We start from the raw sequence: 21,392 nt of genomic DNA, 5'->3' as shown, positions 1-21,392 counted from the left end.
TGAGTTTGCAACAATGAGTTTGCATTAAATTTTGCGTTAAGGATACGATGCAGGTTCAATGAGTAATCTTGAAGATGTTGGGAAACTGTTTCAGTAATATACTCTAAAAAAACACAACTATTCACGATTGTTTTTCGAGTATGAGGAATGTAGAGGCGCGTTGTGGCGTTGTGAGTCGTTTACGTGCAGCAAGTCGCCAATAATTTGGATTTTGTACCTTAATAACTCACTGACTCACAGTGCCATTATTACTCGTGAATATTTGAGCAAGAACGAAACGAATACCATCCATCGAATTCACTTGATGTGACTCCCTGTGATTTTGTTCTGTTTGATCGAGTCAAAAAACCACGACGGGAAACGCGTTTTAACAGCCGAAAGGAAGTGATGGAAAAATCGAAGACGGCTTTTTTATGGCTATACCGAAAGTCGAGTTTCAGTAATGTTTCGCGAGCTGGAACAAATGCTGACAAAAGTGTGTTGCAGTTGATGGGGAATACTTCGAAGGCGATAATATCATTTTTGAGTAATACATAAACTTGTAATTTTGATTTTTCTGAATATATTCCGGGAACTTTTTGATCAGGGTAGTTTGCTTGTATTTTAAGGGTCAGTATTCTATCTAAGCTTAGCCGAGTTCCTTCTTCTATTTGTGGTGTGCCTCTTGATGTTTTCCCCACAAATGGAGAGACCAACAGTTTTATCCCGCCTCCGAACGGCACATGGTTTTCCTATGGACATTGTGATACCACAGTCAGTTGTAGCAAGGCCGAACAAATTAAATTCGCTTCGTATTGAATGCGACAGTATTTGTAATAAGTTTTTATAAAAATAACCGCAATTAATTTCACACTTTTCATTTGAACCATTTTCCAGTTGTAAGTTTCGATATTCGATTCGCACTGTGTATGGTGATACTTTGGAGCATGCAGGTATGTATGTAGTTATATATGTATATGAAATTACATACATACATATATTCAATTACATATATTCTAAAAGTTAGAATTGAGCTCCTCGTTTTTTTTTTTTTTTTGAAAGTTAATGTAAATACGTTTAGAAACGATATTGTTCCATTATTTCATTGTTTGCGGCTATTCACTAAAAATGGAGTGCATTCATTGTTTAGGGCTTTTTATGGTTCAATGGTTTTATATCGTTTTTGGATAGTTTTTTGTTTTCTGTTGGAGCTACGGCTATTTAATTTTATGCACAGACATACGATAATGAGATTTTTTTCACATTTTGATCGCTAAATTTAATACCTATGAAATATGTAGTTCAACACACAATACATATTTACATAAATCTGTGTATGTGATATACGTTTTTAAGTATGTAAATATTTTCTATCATTGATCATATGCAGTCGCTGAAGTTTCACGATTTTCACTTTCGTATAGAAAATTACAAGCCCAATAGTCGACACGCATGAAAGGAACTCGTTGGAAAATATAACGAAGCCCAGAATCAAATGCTTTTATGTACATACATATAGTATGTATAAGAAAGAGACATCTATGTTTCTATGTATATTGTGCAATACTATAATGTTTTTGATTTTTGTTTTTTTGTTTTTGTAGAATTGCTAAAGGTGAATTTTTAGAACGCAGACATACATATGTATGCACATACGTACCTTGTACATTCTGTACGTGTGTGCATGTCAAAAGGAACACATACTAAAATTCACATACATATAGAAACATTCATACATGTCTACTACATCCAATGTCTTGCGACGTATATTCTTCCGACCATATGTCGCAGCTAACTATCCAAAAATAGCACAATGGAAGACTCGTTTACTCGTGTGCACCAAATTTTCTTTCCAAATAATAACAAGTTCGGAGGGAGTTTAGGTGAACTACTTAGCATTTTATCGACTAGGTGTTACGATTAGTACTTGGGCCTTGTTATTATCTGGCGAGTTACATCTTCTGCGTGATCTCTATATAAGATATAACCTCGTTGGGGAAAATGGTAGTGTAGAAACTGGGTAGAATAATAATATCGAGTATTTTTATGTGCTTGAGAATACAAAAAAAATTTGTTGGAATAAATTTTGTATTATAATCTGAGATATAATTACATTGCATTTAGGCATATGTCCGCCGCGACTACAAGTTTTATAGTCCATTCTATCAGTCTAATTTTTGACTACTTTTGCATTAAATCTGGCCGTATGGCGTCAATGGTGGCTTGAATATTGCAATAAATCGGTTGTTAAGCGCGCTGTAAGGCAATTTGTTGGAACCAGATGTCGTCGATGTTTAGTTGACTCATTTTTGAAAACAAAAATTTGGATAGCATGGCTCAATAGCGCTCGCCTCGCCATTCATTCTCATTTCGAAAGAAATAAGGACCGATGATGCCGCCAATGTTCTATGAACTTCGCGAAATAGATTCTTTTTTTTTCAAAGTAAATTTCCCCAATTTGGAAGCTTTGTTTTGGTGTTAAACGATTCATGGCGACTTACCAAACCTTACTGCACAGAAATTTCAACACAGTTTGTCATTTTCAGCTGTCAAATCATTATTGATACCATTGATAGTTGTCATTAGCTAAAAAACACCAGATGTATACTTTTTTATTTTTCGGTAGATTTTGAAAAATTCATTTGTTTTACATACTACATTTCCTCAACCCATCCTTTTCATTTTGTACGATCATGATGTTGTCATCGTCTAATAAATATTTTTGCCTTACAAGCTCTTCGACTTCACAGGTTTTTAAAAGTTTCTCTAATAAATTGCCTTCTATTGATTTATAAATAAAGCCAAACGATTGTAATGCTAAGAGCATTTTTGACCATTTTCTATGCCATTGCTCAGCAGTTTGACATTGCGTCAGCGATTCATCACAAATCCTCCTTTTCATTATCATTGAAATATGTATATTATATTTTACCGGACCATCACTGTCCGTACGTATGACACAAGCGATACTAAACGTTTTAGTTTTTAACATGTGTATTTTGCTTTAAGCTCGATTAATTTCTTCCAATATTTCGCGAACTGTTTGATACACTCAAAATAATAGGTATTCTCGAAGCCCCTGCCCTACAATAGGTCTGTATTTTATCGACGACCACTTATATGACCCAAAGATCTTATCCGAGTCATTTCTGTTTGGAATCAAAAAATAGTCATAGGGGAACAAGATCTAAAGAATACGATTGAGGTCTTGACCACCGGTAACTTATCCAGGTCGAAGAGAACTTTTTTGCTCGCCGAATACTTTTAGAATAGCTTTTACTTCAAATTTCATTTATTCATTTTTCCTCAACAGTTACAGAACACTTTTTCTCATTCAATTACTTGTGCGGATTTGTGTTATGAAACTATATGTTGACTCTTCAAGCTCTTGCACTTTGTGCAATACCATATTCTAGATATTATTATAATTTCTAATGCGGTGAGCTCAATTGAGCTAATAAATTGATTGTGAAGAGTCCCAATAACACTTTTTGTGCTTTTATGTGGTTTTGTATGATTGTCATAAAATTAGGGTGTGTTGTTTAGAAAGATGCTTCTTGATAAGTAAAATCTGGGATTTAAGATTCTGTTCTAATTTTCACAGACCTATTGATTGAACCTCGCGGCTACCGTAACCGAGTCAGTTTTTGCGTGACTATCATTCGTTTAGCTTGAGTTCAAGAAACTCTCTGTGCCCATGAAATATCAAATCATAGAAGAAGTTTTCCCTAATAGCGGATGTTCCCTTCAGGCAATAAAAGCCCCATACCATGAAAAGAGCTTCTCATAAAGAATTATCTCCACAAAACTGTAAGTCCTTTATACTTAGGCCTCTCCATTTGTGGGAGTATAACAATATCAAGACAAGAATTGCTAACTGAAGGAGAAGTTCGATCAAACGCAAAGGATCTACGCGACAGCTATTTGTGCTTCATAAGGCCTCTTTTTTTCGCCAAGCGATAGAAGTGGCGAATAGATGAAGGAACCGGTATAAATGAACATTTGTTAGCTGCAATTACATGTGTTTGTGAAATAGTGAATTATACCAGTTTGATGAGGTATCTCCATACTCGCTAGCGGCGAATCTTACTCGATAACTTTGTTGTTGCTTTCGTCAAGTCAGTGGAGCAGAGGTGTGGCGAATAGAAGAGGCCTATAATGTGCAGATACGTTATGAGTTCAATTTTAAAGAGCATACCAATGTATTTAGGACGTGCGAATGTAAACACGTGATGTTTTCGGGGCAAAATATGGTATTTTGCAGGAAAATGTAATATTTTTATTTGTTTCAGTAGCGGTGAAAATTTTAAAAAATTTGATGTGTTAAGTGAAAATAGGTTTTCCTAAAGTACACAGATATGGTATTCGTGCACATGCATACGCAGATCGGCAAAACATTAAGCTTTTCTGTCACTATGGCCCTGTGTATATAAAAACAGTTCGTACATATAATTACTTTTCTTTTATTTGTAGGCTAAAAATGGATTTCGAAAACAGAAACACAAAGAGTAACGTGTGGCACAAACACATTTGTATGTCTATAGGAAAAATCAAACCAGCTATATCTTTAGATTTTTCTGATTTCTTCCTTTATTTTAGATACGTGTGTATGTATGTATGTAAACTTTCTGTATTAATTCATACAAACTTTTACATATATTGATAATACCCGCATATTTCCTTAGCTTTTCGTTGACAATTTGTATTTTTGTATTTTATTTTGGGCTAGCCATATTCATATTGTTGGTGTGCTTCGTGCATACTTAGGAATGACTAGGTTGTTCTCAATTCTGTTTTCTTCTCTTTTGAGCTACACAAGTGACAGGTCTTAGAATGTATGAGCTTTTTCAATTATTATATTTTTTTATATTATAGTTTTTGAATAACAAATGCTCAGTACTTCTGTACAGTAGGGGGCATCACTTTTCATACAAAAAAAAAAGAAATCGCTACTCTTTTTCCATCAGAATTATATTGGGTATAGCCCTCGTAAAAGATGTGTCGCTGCTGATACTATTGTTGTGTGCGCTCTAGTAATATACTGGTGATTCGAAGGTGTATGTATGAGGTCTCGATCGCAGTAGTTGACATTCATTTGAAGCGTAAAGATCCTTTTTTATCTGACGATAAAAATGTCTACGTTCGCCCCAAAAAAAACAGCATTTGCGGGAAGTCATGCTTCATTATTACCTTTTAAAGAAAAGTGCAGATGAAACGTGTCGTATATTGATGAATATTTACGGTAATCACGCTCCATCAAATATAACTTGTAAAGAGTGGTTTTGACACTTCCAAAGTGGAATTTCGACGTGAGTATAAAGCTCGCTAAGGGGCACGAAAAAATTAGAAAATACTCAACTACAACAATTATTGGCTGAAGACGCATGTGGAACCCTTGGTGATATGTCTAAAGAGTTGGATGTTGAAAGATCACCCGTCGGTAAACGGTTGGGTGCCACATCTATTGAAGAAGAAGGATATCAAGAGACCTTTGGTGACGTGTGAATGCTTCTTGAACGCCAGAAAAGAAAAGGTTTTCTGCTTCGCATCGTCATTGGCGATGAAAAATTGATTTATGATAACCCTAAGCGTCAGAAATGTTGGAGCCTGCCAGGTGAACCAGGTCCATCGACAGCGAAAAAAAAAAATTCATGCTTCCAATGTTATGTTGTGCATCTGGTGGGATCAGAAAGGTGCCATCTAATATGAACTCTTTAAACCATCTGAAACCATTACTGGCGAGCGTTACCTGCAGCTAATGCGTTTGAATCGAGCTCTCAAAGAAAAGCGGCCGGAATGGGGCGGTAGGCATGACAAACTGATTTTGCTGCATGACAACGCCAGGCCACACGTTGCTAAATCGGTCCAAAAATATTTAGAAGGAATGAATTAGGAAATCTTGCCCCACCCGCCGTATTCCCCAGACATTCCGTCTTTGGATTACCATCTGTTCCGATCAGTGCAGTCAACACTTGGAAATCGGTTCACTTCTTACGAGAGCATCGCAAACTGGCTCAATGAATTGATTAAGTCAAAAGAACACGAATTTTTCGTCAGAGGAATCCGTATGCTGCCCGAAAGATGGAGTAAATAATTTTTAGGCAAAGGGCTGCGAAAGGACGGAAATTTATTCCCATACCTAATAAAATTTATTTTAATTTGAAATTTCCGCCAAAATATTTTGGAAAAATATTAAGATTTACATAAGCAGGACCAATTTTTGAAAGCACCTCCAAAAATTTAGTTTTTTTAATTTGCATAAATAATATATATATATATATATAATTGGCGCGTACACCCGTTTTGGGGGTTTGGCCGAGCTCCTCCTATTTGTGGTGTGCGTCTTGATGTTGTTCCACAAATGGAGGGACCTACAGTTTCAAGCCGACTCCGAACGGCAGATATTTTTATGATGAGCTTTTTCATGGCAGAAATACACTCGGAGCTTTGTCATTGCTTGCCGAGGGGCTACCGCTATTAGAAAAATGTTTTTCTTAATTTTGATGTTTCACCGAGTTTCGAACCTACGTTATCTCTGTGAATTCCGAATGGTAGTAACGCACCAGCCCATTCGGCTACGGCGGCCGTAAAAAAAATAAATAGTATTAGTTTTTCAAAATATTTCATGCACTCAAACCAGTTAAACTGGATAGGGTGAATTCATGTTTGTAAGTAACAAGCGAATACCACCTGGTTAATGCTTAATAAGCCCTTCAACATAGCTCAAAGGCGAAACACCACACATATGTAGTTCTTAAAGACTTTACGGATTTAATAATAATACGGCTCACAATTAAAGTTAAGTTCTATATGTTATTATATTGATTGGGTCGCATTGATAAAATGAAGTTTTTTAAACTTAAGTCCATATAAGAAAACGTGACAAGTATCATACATTCACAGAGACGGATATATCTCTGCATTTGCAGCGATTACTCTCACATAAATTTGCATATTTCCAAATGCGACAGCTTTTCTTGATCACTACCTTTACATGCTCATAAACTTTATCCAAATTTGTAATATTATATAAGTATTATGTGTACCAAATTAATTTTTCACGACATTCCACAGATGGTCGATTGGGTTTAGGTCAGCACTTGATAATTAATAATAATTATTATTTGCTATAGCGCCTCTGGTGGGCGCATAGTGCCTTGCACAATCAAACACAGTGATCGAATAGAGAAAGTATCCATATTACCTTACTCTATATTATCTTCAATCTGATAAATTGGTACCACACCGTGCCATGAAAAGCAGCGCGAAACCATTGTTGAACTACCTCTGTGCTTTACTATTGATGAGACGAACTTTGGATCGAATGCTGTTCATTTGCGAACTTCATGCGGCGAACTTAAGTACTTCCTATCATTTGGTCGCACTCTATTTCTCTTTGTTTCATCGCTGAATAAAATATATCACTGCTTGCTTTAAGTCCATAAGATGGGCTCTCGGGTAAATTCTGTTTGGCCTTGTTGTAATTAATGGTTTCTTGCGAGTCAATCCATAAGTCTAATCTCGGCCAATTGAAATGCAATTGTTCTTTTCGTTATAGGCTTTTCAAGGTGAATGGAAATTTTCTCTTTCGACAAACGGACAACCATGGCGTTGTTATAGTAACATCATAAAAAATTCCGATACATTTTTGGGAAATCTTGCTGAAGCGACAGTCCTTGACCGGATTTAATGTCAAGTTATTCCGATAACTTAGAAGCGACTGTCGAGAAATATGGCATTTATAGTCCGGCCAATATGATTTTTCGTTTTTCGTCCTTTTTTCGCTTGAACATATTTTCCGTCGTTTCCAAGGCGAATCTATTAAAGGTGGTGTTGGTAATTCAGCTGACTTGTTTTGTTTTTTTTTTCGCCGTGTCCATGTGGTTGTCAGCCCAGAGTGAAACAAGGCGAATTTATTCTTTGTTTTCTATCATACCTATACTTTTCCTTGCCAATCAAACGTACAAAATATTGTTGTTGGTCTAGTGTCACCACCTTTAATAAATGTGTCTTGGACGTTTCATACTAGAAAAATATTTCAAAGCATTAAAAGTAATTCCTTATAAGAAATTAAGTTATGTTATAAATGCACGATGAGGCAATCATGTCATATCAGTCTCTACGATTGCTTTGCTTAGAGGGAGAGTTCATTTTTTTACCATCGCTAATTCGCTTCAGCCAGAACATATGGAAAAATATGGAAGAAATCTTAAATTTAAAAAATATTCGCTCAAAATTAAATAAAATACATATGCGGTTGTATGGTTTCATAAGCCCTGGAACCCTGGATTTCTTCCATGAAAAAGATTTTCAGCAAAACTAAATTGTTTCCTCGCCGGAGACGATATAAAAAAGGCACCCTACAATGTACAGAAGCAATTCGACCTAAGCAAGTCAAGGTTGTTTCCTTCGCAATATAATTACACAAGTCTAAATGTTTTTTTTTATTTATAAATGTTTTTATATTTCCGATGTAGTTTTGTACGCCGAATAGAGTTAGTGTTCACAAATGCCCGTAATGGGGCATAATTTTGAGAAAAGTAGAGGTAGAAATACCCAAAAACATGTTTTAAAATCTATCAAACAACCGAAAAAAAAAAACATTTTTGAATGGAATGGGCTTACCACAAGCTTTGATTTAAGTATAGGCTAACATTTTAAGCACGTTAGCTTTTTAAGAAAAGTAGTGGTAAACACACCACTGTTTTTTTTCTGAAATCGGAAGATAAAAATACTCAGAGCCTTTCAATAAAAACCTCAGTGGTGATTTGCAGGAGCTTGGCTAAAATTTTTTAACTTTTGTCCACCATTTTGCATTCACTATTTTGAATTTTGAATAACCGCTTAAACGATTTTTTGCCAAGTTTAACAAACCGCCTGAGTCATTTATTTCTCGTGCTAACCGGCGCCAATTGGACATAACAAGTGAAGCCAAGCCGTCCACCTAATCGTTTGAACGCAAAGGAGGCTCAAAAATCTAACGCAGCTCTCGAACACTCTAAGCAGCGCCTGATTAGATGTTATCGTTGTCCAAGCTTCAGCGCCATACAATAGGACCGGCAAGATGAGACGCTTATAAGGTGGATTTTTCTTAGCTTAGTTTAATGTAATTTAATAATTTTCAATTCGACCGTAATCATTGAACCTTAAATGATAAACCCCTTTTTATTCCAAATGGGATTTTTTTGCTTGCATAATAGTGCAGTTCAAGGTTCAAGCTTTAATTTGAGTATAGGTTGAAGTCTTTAGCATGTCGGATTTTTAAGAAAAGCAGAGGTAAAAACACCCAAAAACACGTTTTTTTATAGGGTTTTTACATTCGCTTTCCTTTCTTTTCCTTTTCCTCGTATTTTTCGTACTATTTTGTATCGAAATTGGAAAAGTACTATTGGTTTCTATCAAACCCAATAGGTTTACTTTTTTAATTGTGACACACTTTTAATTCAATTTTCACTCTTTCCCACCCCCACATACAAAAAAAAAAAAAATACGAGCAGATTGACGTGCGAGAAAAAATTTTTTTCTGGCATACAACATACAAAAGCTAATTTTTTATTTGTGTATTTCAGAATTTGTAATAAAGGAGATCATCGATACATCGAGGTGTTAATTGATAAAAACTGGCTTAACAATAACCCAGAATATTTACGCTCTAATAAAGAAATTACGAGCATTGCAAGTAAAGAGAGCGAATACTCAAGCACCGAAAGCAAAAGCCTTACTTGGCCCACGTACTTAAAGCAGAAAATAGCCGGACAAATAGCGCATCATTAAATAACTAAAGCAATTCTTAGAGAATAAACTACGAGTGATTATACTGGTTGTCGCACTCTAGATATTAGTGAACAATAAACACAAACAAAAAAAAGCAAAAACAAGTCGAAAGCAATTACGCATAACTCCAAAGGATATATCTTAGGCCGAGGTAGTGAATAAAAAACCGTCAAAATTCTTCCCTTCGCAAATTTTAAAATACAACCACAACCAATGCACAAGATGGCCGCACCGACCGGAGCAGCGCCGACGGCAGGACTCGAGGCCCCCCTATCCGCACCGAAATATGGTACGCTTATACCAAACAGAATTTTCGTTGGCGGCATAAGGTGAGCGATGCATGCAAAAATATGTATATATTTACTAGAAGCTTGTTTGACTTTCTCACAACTACATATTTTCAATTTTTAAATTAAGCACTTTTCAAATTAAGCGAAACATTTTTCAAATTAAATTAAACTATTTCCCAATTCAGTGAAATTTTATTCAAGTTAAATATTTGAATAACAAAAAAAAGTGAAACAAAAATTATACATAGTAACAAAATTTAAAAATAAAATCATTAAAAAATACATCATAAATCACGGTTCATGAAATTAATGAAGAGTTTCTCCGCTCGCTGCTTGAGGAATTTGTAAAATCGCTTTAATAACATAATTTTGCTAATTAGGCTAACTTGTGCGATACTTTCTTCAATTACACTAACAATATTATACTCAGCAGTTATATAACTTAATAATGATAGGACATGGGACTCTAACTTAAAAAATGTTTTCTCCATAGGGTTCAGCTTAGGGGATTAAGTTAGTAAAAATTGGATTTGGAAATATATATTTATATATATAATTGTCGCTTACACGCTTTGTTGGGGGTTTGGCCGGGCACTACCGAATGGTAGTCACACGCCAACCCATTCGGCGACTGCAAATTTGGAAATAGTGTAATTTAATTTCAAAATGCTATATACTACTGTGTCCAAAAAATAAGGTGACATTGTATTTATTTTGAAAATTCTTTATTTATTCTTCCAAATCAATTTCATCCCCTTCAAAGTAATCCCCTCCCGACACAATGCACTTATGCCAACGTTTTTTCCAATTTTCGAAACACTGGTTGTAGTCACTTTCCGGGATGGCCTTCAGTTCCGTCTTCGTTGCGGCTTGAATCTCCTCTATCGTGTCAAAACGGTGTCCCCGGAGCGGTCTTTTGAGCCTGCTGAACAGCCAGAAGTCGCACGGTGCCAGATCAGGTGAATACGGTGGTTGCGGAACGATATGGGTTGAGTTTTTGATGAAATGATCACGAATTACGAGTCCAAAAAATTCAATGTTTTCGGTACCAGTCGAGATTTGACGCGCTTGAGGCCCAAAACATCCTTCAAAATGGTATTGACTGAGCCTTTCGATATGCCAACATCATCAGCAAGGTCTCTAATCGTTAATCGACGGTTTTTCAACACCAAATCTTTGATTTGTTGGACGTGAGCTTCGTCAGTTGAGGTTGATGGTCGCCCAGGACGCTCTTCGTCTTCGACACGTTCACGACCGGCTTGGAACTCACTATACCACTTGTAAACATTTTTTTTAGACATAGCCTCATCACCAAAGGCTTTCTGCACCATCCTCAACGTATCCGAAAATTGATTCCGCAAACAAAATTTAATGCAAATTCTTTGCTCAACAAATTTCGACATTGCAAAAAACGAGAAACTCACTTTTAGCAGCTCACAAAACGACGCGTATCTCAAACAGTAAATGAATATTTCACATGAAATTTGACATAGATGTCACTCACAGTACTACCAACCTAAAAAAAAAAAGAATTCTCCTAATCCTTCAAAGCGCGCAGTTTAAAATCAAATGTCACCTTATTTTTTGGACACAGTAGTATTTCACTTATGAGGTTAGGGGTAGTCAGAGGCCCGAAAAAATGATGATTTTCAATAATTTTTTTTGTTAGTCAATTGCTTTATTTTACACATAGCATTAATACATCATGTTTCGACTAGACTTTAGCAAAATGTCAAAAAAAAAATTTATATTTGTAAAAGTTATCGCTGTTTCTGTGGAGCCCGTTTCTCCAGAAGTCCGTTGCGGTGATCATCACAAATCCTTGGATAATCATGTAAAATCAATCGGACAAGAGAAATTAGTTTTATTAATAGATAATCTTGTGCCTGATCGAAGCTTTTTTTTTTTAAATTAACAATATGGCGGCCTCAAGAAATATTTTTCAGATTTTCGAAAAAAACCGACAACTAATTGTAAAAAAAAATCGAAATTAAAAAAAATCCTTGGATCAGGCAGGAGTTTTTTATATTTTTCAAAAGCAGTATACATTTTATTGAAATCTACCAAGCGTTTTTTAAGTTACAGTGATCACCAGTTCAAAAAACATAGTTTTGAGAAAAACGCATTTAAAGTTTTGCTATCGCTCCGGAGCGCCCGAGCGTCCTTTGCTAATTGTTGATCACCTCGAAAAGTATTTGTCGGATTCACACAATATTAAAATTAGAAAAGAAAATAAAAAAAAAACAAATACATTTTTTTTTTTAATTCTGACTACCTCTAACCCCTTATATTAGATATGCTTTTCATTTGGGTCAACCAAAATATCTGTCTAATGAAATTCTCATTAAAATAGTGGGGACACAACGGAGTCGGATTTATGCCGTGTATTTTCCGCCTACGGCAATGTAAAGTCTACAAAGATTATCGTCGATCGTGCTGGAGTTAGCAAGGGCTATGGTTTCGTCACTTTCGAGACAGAACAGGAGGCTCAAAGGCTACAGACGGATGTAAGTAGACTGCTTAATTGCAGGCTGTATTCTATAAAAATAAGTTATTTCGTAATGTGCCTTTTACCGCTTTGATATTATAGGTTTGTCATTCATTTGAAAACGAAACACTTTCGAATCAAAGTAAATTTTAATATTGAAACTAAATCTAAGATTAATTCCATATTTTCTGTTCTATATGAGTATCGATGCAAGTTTCTAATTCTCACTATAAATTATTAAACATTTTGTAGGGCCTAAATTGTTATTTGTTTCGATAGCAAAATTGCCAAAAAGTCTTAAAACAATTTAAGTATTAATTCAGTATTTATTTTTATGATTATATACTTTCATCTTATTTAGGCATATTCATGATGAAAATAATAAGGCGGTACATCTTTGCGTTTGATTGTGGTGGTCTTGCCCAATTGTGCAAATTCATTTGACTGTTTGTGCACAGATTTTGTGCGAGGTAAACGAAATGAAACAAAAGTTAATTCACAAGACAATAAAAAAAAGAAATGCATTTGAAAGCATCCCTTCGAACAGATTTGCTTGCTTCGATGCGTGTCTAACGAATGTTAAATATTCCGTTACGCTGCTTAGTCGTTAAGCAACGCACTTAAAGCTGTCAAAAAAAGAAAGATTCGTGAGCAGCAAAATATTATGTATGCACTTGTATGAAACGCAAGCGAAATAGGGTGCTGGTGCTGCTGCGGCTCTTTGGCGATCATAACGATTATGCCTTTGAAGGAATGCTTCTACTTCGTTACAACGTGTGACCGATTTTTGATATCAGTAATGACAAACTGCATATACATACACATAAATGTAATATGTAAAGATAAACGTAATGATATTTACAACAACATTCTGCTACTAGTGCCACTACTACCTACTACCACCGCCACCACTGTTTAAATATTAAAAACTACTACAGCTTCTACACTTCTAAGAACGTCTGTGCTCAATGCTCAGGGAAGAAAACAAAAATAGATAATTCTGTTTGTTGAGTTTGTTTTGAAATTGACTTTTTATTCAATTAATGTACTCAAGTTAAGCTACTATTTAAATAAATAATCACCCACGCTGCAGCAGTTTGTTCTATTAAAAAATAATATTTTGAATATAAAATTATTTAAATCACAATTTTTTTTTTAATTTAGTTTGCAAATAAAACTTTGTTCAACATTTTCACATTATAAAAATTTCATGCACACATAGCAATCCAGTTCTGCATTTGCCTGGATCAAAATTGAAATTCAATATAAAGCGATTTTACATAAGTAAATTTTAGCAATCCTTAGAAGCAATTTTTATAGTCGGATTTTGCAAAATACTTTGTTTATGGTGGCCAATAAATTACATATATAGATAGTGTGCTTCGTTATTATTTCTTCTGATTTTTATTGACAATTGGTTTTTTTAGCAAAAGCAGTTCCAGCTAAATAAATATGTATTGTACAGTTGTTAGTATGACTCGTTTCCATTTTCTGTTCTTTTCTTGATTAGTAATTCGTCATATTCTGCATTGTGAATTATGAATTTTAACTTGAAAACTGATTTCTTATGATGGCATATATATATATATATATATATACATATATGTGTATAAAATGTATGTGTAAAAATATGCATATATAGTTAATATATATAATATAAATTTGATATTTTAATTTATTGCATTCTTTGTGATTCCAATTGTGCATAGTACGCTCACTAGCAAGCACTGCATATAAAACAAGGAGGGGTGGATGGACTCCATATAAAGTGTTTTGTGCAAATAGATTTCCAGTGCTCAGTATAAATATGGCTAATATGTAAATATTTTAATTGTTATTGTAACCGAAAAAGTCAGCAACAAAATATATGCATTCAGGGCAAAAAAAAAAAACAACTGTTTGACGAGCTTTTTAATATTCACTAATAATAATAATAGTAATAATAATAAAGGGTGCTTTTTTAAGAGCTTGAGAACTTAAGATGATAATGCAAAACAGAAATTTTGTTGGAATGAATTTTCGTTTTTATTATAGGTAGATAATTCCATGGCATTTATTTTTTTAACATGATATCCGGAATAGGTTCGCCGCCGTTGCGTTACTTACTTGGTCCATTCGACCAGTCCAATTTTTTACTAATTTTCCAATAAATCTGAATAAGAAAACTAAATGAGCACAGCCAGAAAAATGCGATGCACTAGCTGTATTTTATAGGCACGTAAGCGCAGATCCTTACGTAAAATTTGCACCTAGTCGAAGCACAAAGGCTCAAACAAGTATATATGGGTGAACGATATGAAGTGTTCCCAACTTTACACTGCTTGTATCTGTAAAACAGCTCATGACATCAACGTCAAAATTGTTCTAATGACAGTTCAATATATTGTTTATAAGCCATCAAAAGCATTTGCGTCTCAGTTTTGAATTTTGAATTTTTTTTTTTTCTGTGATGGAATTCAAACGTAATAGTGTGATTGCGTTATATTTGGTTGGAAAATCACAACCAGCCATTGTTCGTGAGCTCAGTCACCTCAAAGTGAATAAAATGTTTGTGTATCGCACTATAAAACGTTACAATGATACTGGTAGCATTGCAAAACGCTATGGAGGTGGACAAAAAAAAACCGCAACAACGCCAGAAATGGTTCGGAACGTGAAGGCTCGACTTGAACGAAATCCAAGTCGAAGTGGAAGAAAAATGGCCAAAGAACGGAAAATATCGCAAGACAGCATTCGACGCATATTAAAAAATGAGCTCAAGGTCAAGGCTTAAAAGTTCCAAAAAGCACACGATCTTTCACCCCAGCAAAAAAAAGTTCGGTGCGAAAGAGCAAAGGAGTGGTTGCCCTTGCACGAATGTGGCGAATTTCCTAACATTGTGTTTTCTGATGAAAAAAATTTCCCAACTGAGCAGTTCATAAACACTCAAAATGATCGTGTTTACTTGACCGAACGCTCATTCGAGAATTTGAGCCTACGTATGGCCACTCGAAGCAATTTCCCATCGCAAGTAATGGTTTGGGCCGCAGTGACCGCTGATGGACGCTCTCCAATCGTTTTTATCGAGCCTGGTGTCAAAGTGAATGCGACTTATTATCGGCAAAATGTTTTAGAAGCTGCTTTAGAGCCGTGGACACGCAAACATTTCGGTCGTAAACCATGGACGTTCCAACAGGACTCGGCACTGTCTCATAAAGCTCGTGTGAACCAAGAATGGTTAAAAAATCATGTTCCACACTTCATTTCGTCCACACAATGGCTTTCGAATTCGCCAGACGCAAATCCGATTGTCTATTCCATCTGGTCCATTTTGGAGAGCAAATTGAGGACTAAAAAATATGCCAGCGCTGAAAAAAGCGACGATACGAGAATGGACCAAAATACCTCAAGATCACATTCGTGCAGCATGCAACTAATTTTTTGACTATTTAAAGGCTATAGTCAAGGCAAAGGGTGGTCATATCAAGATAAAGTGAATATATGTTAAAATTGTAATCATTTTTGAACAATTTTGTCTTTGAAATCAATAAAAACTAATTTCACACAAAAAAGTTATGGTGTCTTGAATAGGTAACACTTCATATCGTTCTCCCTGTATATATATATAATTGGCGCGTACACTCTTTTTGGGTGTTTGGTCGAGCTCCTCCTCCTATTTGTGGTGTGCGTCGTGATGTTGTTCCACAAATGGAGGGACCTACAGTTTCAAGCCGACTCCGAACGGCAGATATTTTTATGAGGAGCTTTTTCATGGCAGAAATACACTCGGAGGTTTTCCATTCCCTGCCGAGGGGCGACCGCTATTAGAAAAATGTTTTTCTTAATTTTGGTGTTTACCCGACATTCGAACCTACGTTCTCTCTGTGAATTCCGAATGGTAGTCACGCACCAACCCATTCGGCTACGACGGCCGCTCAAAGAAGTTAACGACGACAAATCGACATTTCAACGTCTTCTTCAACACTTCGCGCGCTAACAGATTTTTTTTTTTAAGTATATTTCCAAAATTTGGAGGCGCTGTTCTGGCGTCAAACAACTCATGATGACTTGACAAACCTTGCTGAACAGAAATATTAACACAGTCTGCCGTTCTCAACAGTGAAACCGTAGTTATCGATATCGATATCATGCAGCTAAAAGAAACACCCGATATACATATATATGTATAATAATACTACTAATATTAATAATAAACTTGTGGCGTACGTCTTTCATGCTGTCTCTAAACAGCAACGGCGTTTTTATGAAAAGTTGTTTCATAGTAAAAATACTCTCAGCGGTTTACGATTGCCTGATATATTGAAATATTTTTCTACGAGTACAGATTACCTATATTCGGACGCAATACAACAAATTAATGCGTTAAAAATATGAGTAAATCCAATAAGTATACAATTTTTGTTTGTTAATTGCTCAACTTGAATTTTGAAGATTTAAGAAATGGTTAAATATTCCTTTTAGAAAATTATGCTTACTGTTCGTTAAAAATGTATGACAAGTATGCAGAAAAAAGCATATCAAGCTTTCTACATTCATACATATGTCTGTATTAAGGAAGTTCTCTAATATAAACAAGCCCAGTTTAAGATCTATGTTCGTGTATTCATGTACATATGGACATATATATTTTTTGAATATAAGTTTTTGAAAAGTTAAACAAAGTTTTGGCCTTAAAAACTTTTAGTTTTTGTTTTATATTTTGAGGTTCAATGTAAATTCAAAATGTACGTTGTAGAGTAGTTTTCGCAATCTTACTACGAAAATGTCATCTACTTTGAGTAAAAATAGTACTAGACACCGGTGTTTGTTTCGAGAATCGTCTTCAGACGTGTAGCATTATTTATGGCCGAGTTTTATCCCGCTATCAAGCTTTGCTACTTGCGTTAATGACGTCGATAAACAATATTAATGTCGCATAATGGATGGCTGCTTTGTTTACTTTGTAATTTTTTTTCCTAAAACTCAGGATAAGTAAAAAATTGTGTGCTTTCATAAAATTATTTTTTATTTAATTTTTTTTCAACATTTTAATGCAATTACTGAAACTGGTGTTTAATCCAAAAAATGTATAGCAAATTTGCGTTTATTATATTTTTCTGACTAAAATTGTTCCAACTTTGTATATCGGTTACACAAAAATTATGTATGAATGGTATTAGTTAGCAGGAACTGTCTTTTACTTCTGCAGTGTCTCCTCCAGCATTTTTACTGCCTAGTAGTGTGTCTTTGAACAGTTTATCGTTTCTTCCGCTATTTCGTTAATACGTTTTTTTTTTTCTCTTAAACTGTTTACGTTTATTTTTTCGTTTTATATTCATATATTTGTATCTGATTCCATTAACCATTAAAACAATTGTTGTCGGTTTTTATCAAATTAATTTTCGTTGTACATTTGCCGAGTTTCTAAAGTGCGTTAGATTTTTATTTATTTGAGTTATTGTTTCGTTTGGTTTCATTTTGCAGCCATTGTGCCTGTGCGTTACATAATTTTATCGATTTAATTAAAATAAATTCAAAAATATTGGGTCTCAGTGAGTATTTATTGAAATTGAAAATAATAAAACAATAATCAACATTCAACTTCTGCTGTGTTTTTAATAAAATATTCGTATATTATTTTTTTTTTTGGATATTAGTTGTTAAATTTTGTAAGAGCTTTCCCCATTAATATTTTAGTGAAAGATTTTTTTTTATTATAAGTTTTTCGTTATTTGAAGTCATTAAAAACATTAAAAACTGTTCCAAGAGTTCGTTTGTTGAAGAAGCTAAAGCATTTTTTCTATAACGTTTTGTATTGAGCTGCCTTGAAATGTTATTATGTTTAGAATTGCTATTGAATTTTATTTTTTCTTCGTTCTTCTCTCTTTTTGTTTCGTTTTTTGCTTTCACAACGTTTTCATATCTACAGGGTGAATGTGTCGTGCTAAGGGATCGAAAACTGAACATTGCTCCTGCAATCAAAAAACAAGTGAGTATGCGGCATATGTTTTTATTTAATAAAATAGCTAAATCTGTGTTTTAAGAATTTTAGAACTTTTTATGTAGTTTAAACTTATTTTATTGCAATACCTAAGAAAAGAACGTTCGAGAACAGTTATAGTATGTAACTAATATAGAATGAAATATTCATAAAAGAGATCTTACTCTAGACAGGGTGTTTGTTCTTGGTGGCCACAGAGATATTAAGATTACATTTAGAAGTTTATCGCCGAACCAAAGGGTTTTGCAATAAGAGGATGATGATAGTTTTTAATATAAATGGTCGGATGTTTATTTCATTATAAAGACGAAGGTATGCCGTTAATAGTGGAAAATAGCGTCAGGCAAATGACCACCACGACCACGCTTACAGGACAATATCTTTTTTTAGAAATTTCCCATAACCGAATTGCAAATTGGCTGCCCTATGTTCTCGATAGTCTCACGAATTCCATCTTTGAGGCCTTGAATCGACCCTGGGCTGTTGGCATAGACCTTCTCTTTCACGTGGCCCCAAAGAAAAAATTCACAAGGTGTTAAATCACAAGATCTCGGTGGCCAACTGAGATCACCTCTTCGAGAGATAACATGGTCCGGAAGCTTTTCCCCTAAAAGATCAATGGTTTCGTTGCTTGTGTGGCACTTAGCGCCATCTTGTTGAAAATAAACGTTGTTCAGATCAGTACCATCCAATTCCGGCCATAAAAAATCGTTAATCATCTTTCGATAGCGATTACTTGTATTGGAAAACCCTTTATTAGTTGTAAACCGTATTTTTATGTTTCGAAGTCCTGTCTACAATTTGACACTTAGAATGTCAAAAGAACTTATCTGATGATGAACTTATCGACCACCGATCGAAACAAATGATCAACAGTCGAACAACGTCTGGAGAGTATGGCAGATAAGATACGGTCTCTATTTTTAGTGTTTCTAAGTATACTAAGTTTCCGACAAGACGTCAAGCATTGTCAAGCTGAAGGTTAACTTGATCGAATCTACAGTTGACAACCTCGAAGCTAGCCATAAAATGTCGGTTGCTGACCACAATTCTGAATTTCTGACAATTTTTTGGCCTTCACCGCTATGCAAGGATTCAAAATCAAAATCATCGCACTAATTACAATCCGGTAAGGTAGTTAAACTGAGCCTACGCTGAAGTCTTCTTAAAATAAAGGGGGAGCAAATAAAACTGTTTGCAAAGTACGAGAATTTCGCTTGAAAGCTAACTAACGTCGACCGAAAATGAATTTATGAAGAAACACATATTAACCAATGCGGAGTTTTTCTATATTCATAAATGTCCAAGCGTACTGTATAGTATTGTAGATCTCCATTTTAATCAGCTCTTAGTACATTAGCTATCTATCATAAAACGACAAGACACAAAATCCTGCGCCAGTCAGTCACTGAAAATTTGAAGAGAGCGGAATACGTTAAAATTATATGACAATATCTAATTGTTCTTTTTCTTGACTGGTGCTTAGCAACATGTGAGACCCAAATTTTCCCCATTTTGATTTTCCAAAGTAGAGCAGGCCTCTTCAAGTACCACCATGAAGAAGTACCGTGTCGAATAGAAGCTTTTTTCATCCATTTGCGCAATCAACAAATCTCAAATATATTCTTGTGATATATCGAACACTTTTAGAGCCACTTAATTGTCTGTGCAACAAAACAGCCCTAATGATACCCTTATGCATAGAGTAAAGTTTTTGTTTGTCGAAAGAGAGCTTTACTTTTTAACTACATACTCGGAGGAAAAAATGTTCCTTATCGGCGATGAGCATCAACCAACAACGCCCCAGGATGTTGCGACACGCTATTTGGGAACCCTGCTCTAATTCTTGTTTAGGGATAATAATGCTTGCAAATTTGAAGTAAAATTCTTTCGTTTTTATCTTAAAGAAAAATATTTTCTAAAAATTCATCAACTTTTTTTGGGAATTCTATATGAACAAATCATTTCCATAAAGCAAACAAATTTGGGAATTTTCTCCCACTATGTTTTAGATTAAATTTACGGGAGTGATTTATTCACATGAAATTTGCGAAAAGGCTGAATGTATAAAAATAATCTTATAAAAAAAGATTATAAAATTCTTATGCAATTCTTTGCAATATTCCAGTCGATCGTTGCAACGAATGGTGCTGTATATTATACAACAACACCACCAGCCCCGATTAGTAATATGCCTATTGATCAATTCGCCGCTACAGTTTATCCGCCAGGTAACTCGCAATTTATTTTATTTGACATATCTAAACAAAATTTAGCAGATCAGTTATAATTTTTATAACCGCTTAACAAATAGTTACTGATTTTACAGCAGCTGGCGTGCCAACACTTTACCCACCTTCAATGCAATATCAACCATTTTATCAGTACTATAGCGTGCCAATGGTCAGTGCGGCGGTAAGTTTAAAGATGCAATCCCGCATAGATTTATATTTACAATTTAATTTAAATTAATTAAAATATGCAATTCTTATTTACATGTACTGAACGCTGTGATGCTGCAAATGTAAAAAATATCTTATGAAACCGACAGAATGTACCCACCATTTGGCCACAGAATTATCAAGGTAATTAAAAGGATGTGTGCCTTACTTGCTTTCTTAGATAGTATATATCTGTTCGAATCAACACTACTTGTCACACCTCTACAACAGCAGTAATATATTACATGCGTTAGTTTAAAGTATATATTTTGATTGATTTTAAGAAAATATTTATTCATTCGCATACCACTTAAAAGATTTAGATTCCAAAGGTTTATTAATTTCCATTACAAATTAACGATATTGTTTTTCTTTGATTTTTATAATTCTTTATACAAACATATATGTATATAAGTACATACATATTCTACATATCAGCT

At 34.7% G+C, this 21,392-nt stretch overlaps 1 protein-coding gene across 6 annotated transcripts in view; it reads left to right on the top strand.

The window, feature by feature from the left end:
* The window catches only part of LOC129242568 (protein boule), a 61,149-nt gene that overhangs the window by 27,515 nt on the left and 12,242 nt on the right, over positions 1–21,392 (top strand). For 5 of the 6 annotated variants that reach the window (XM_054879293.1, XM_054879289.1, XM_054879290.1 and 2 more), the window contains 6 exons: positions 9,549–10,082; positions 12,397–12,550; positions 18,440–18,499; positions 20,640–20,742; positions 20,826–20,926; positions 21,063–21,096. In XM_054879293.1, coding sequence (XP_054735268.1) covers positions 9,967–10,082; positions 12,397–12,550; positions 18,440–18,499; positions 20,640–20,742; positions 20,826–20,926; positions 21,063–21,096 — 568 coding nt within the window. In that variant the 5' untranslated portion in view covers positions 9,549–9,966. The remainder of the gene's footprint in view (positions 1–9,548; positions 10,083–12,396; positions 12,551–18,439; positions 18,500–20,639; positions 20,743–20,825; positions 20,927–21,062; positions 21,097–21,392) is intronic. The other variant, XM_054879294.1, reaches the window with a different exon arrangement.

Source organism: Anastrepha obliqua, chromosome 3 (assembly GCF_027943255.1).
Source record: "Anastrepha obliqua isolate idAnaObli1 chromosome 3, idAnaObli1_1.0, whole genome shotgun sequence".
In the NCBI taxonomy this organism is placed as follows: Eukaryota; Metazoa; Arthropoda; class Insecta; order Diptera; family Tephritidae; genus Anastrepha; species Anastrepha obliqua.
Note: the sequence above shows the minus strand (reverse complement) of the source record. Positions and strands in the feature narration are given on the sequence as shown.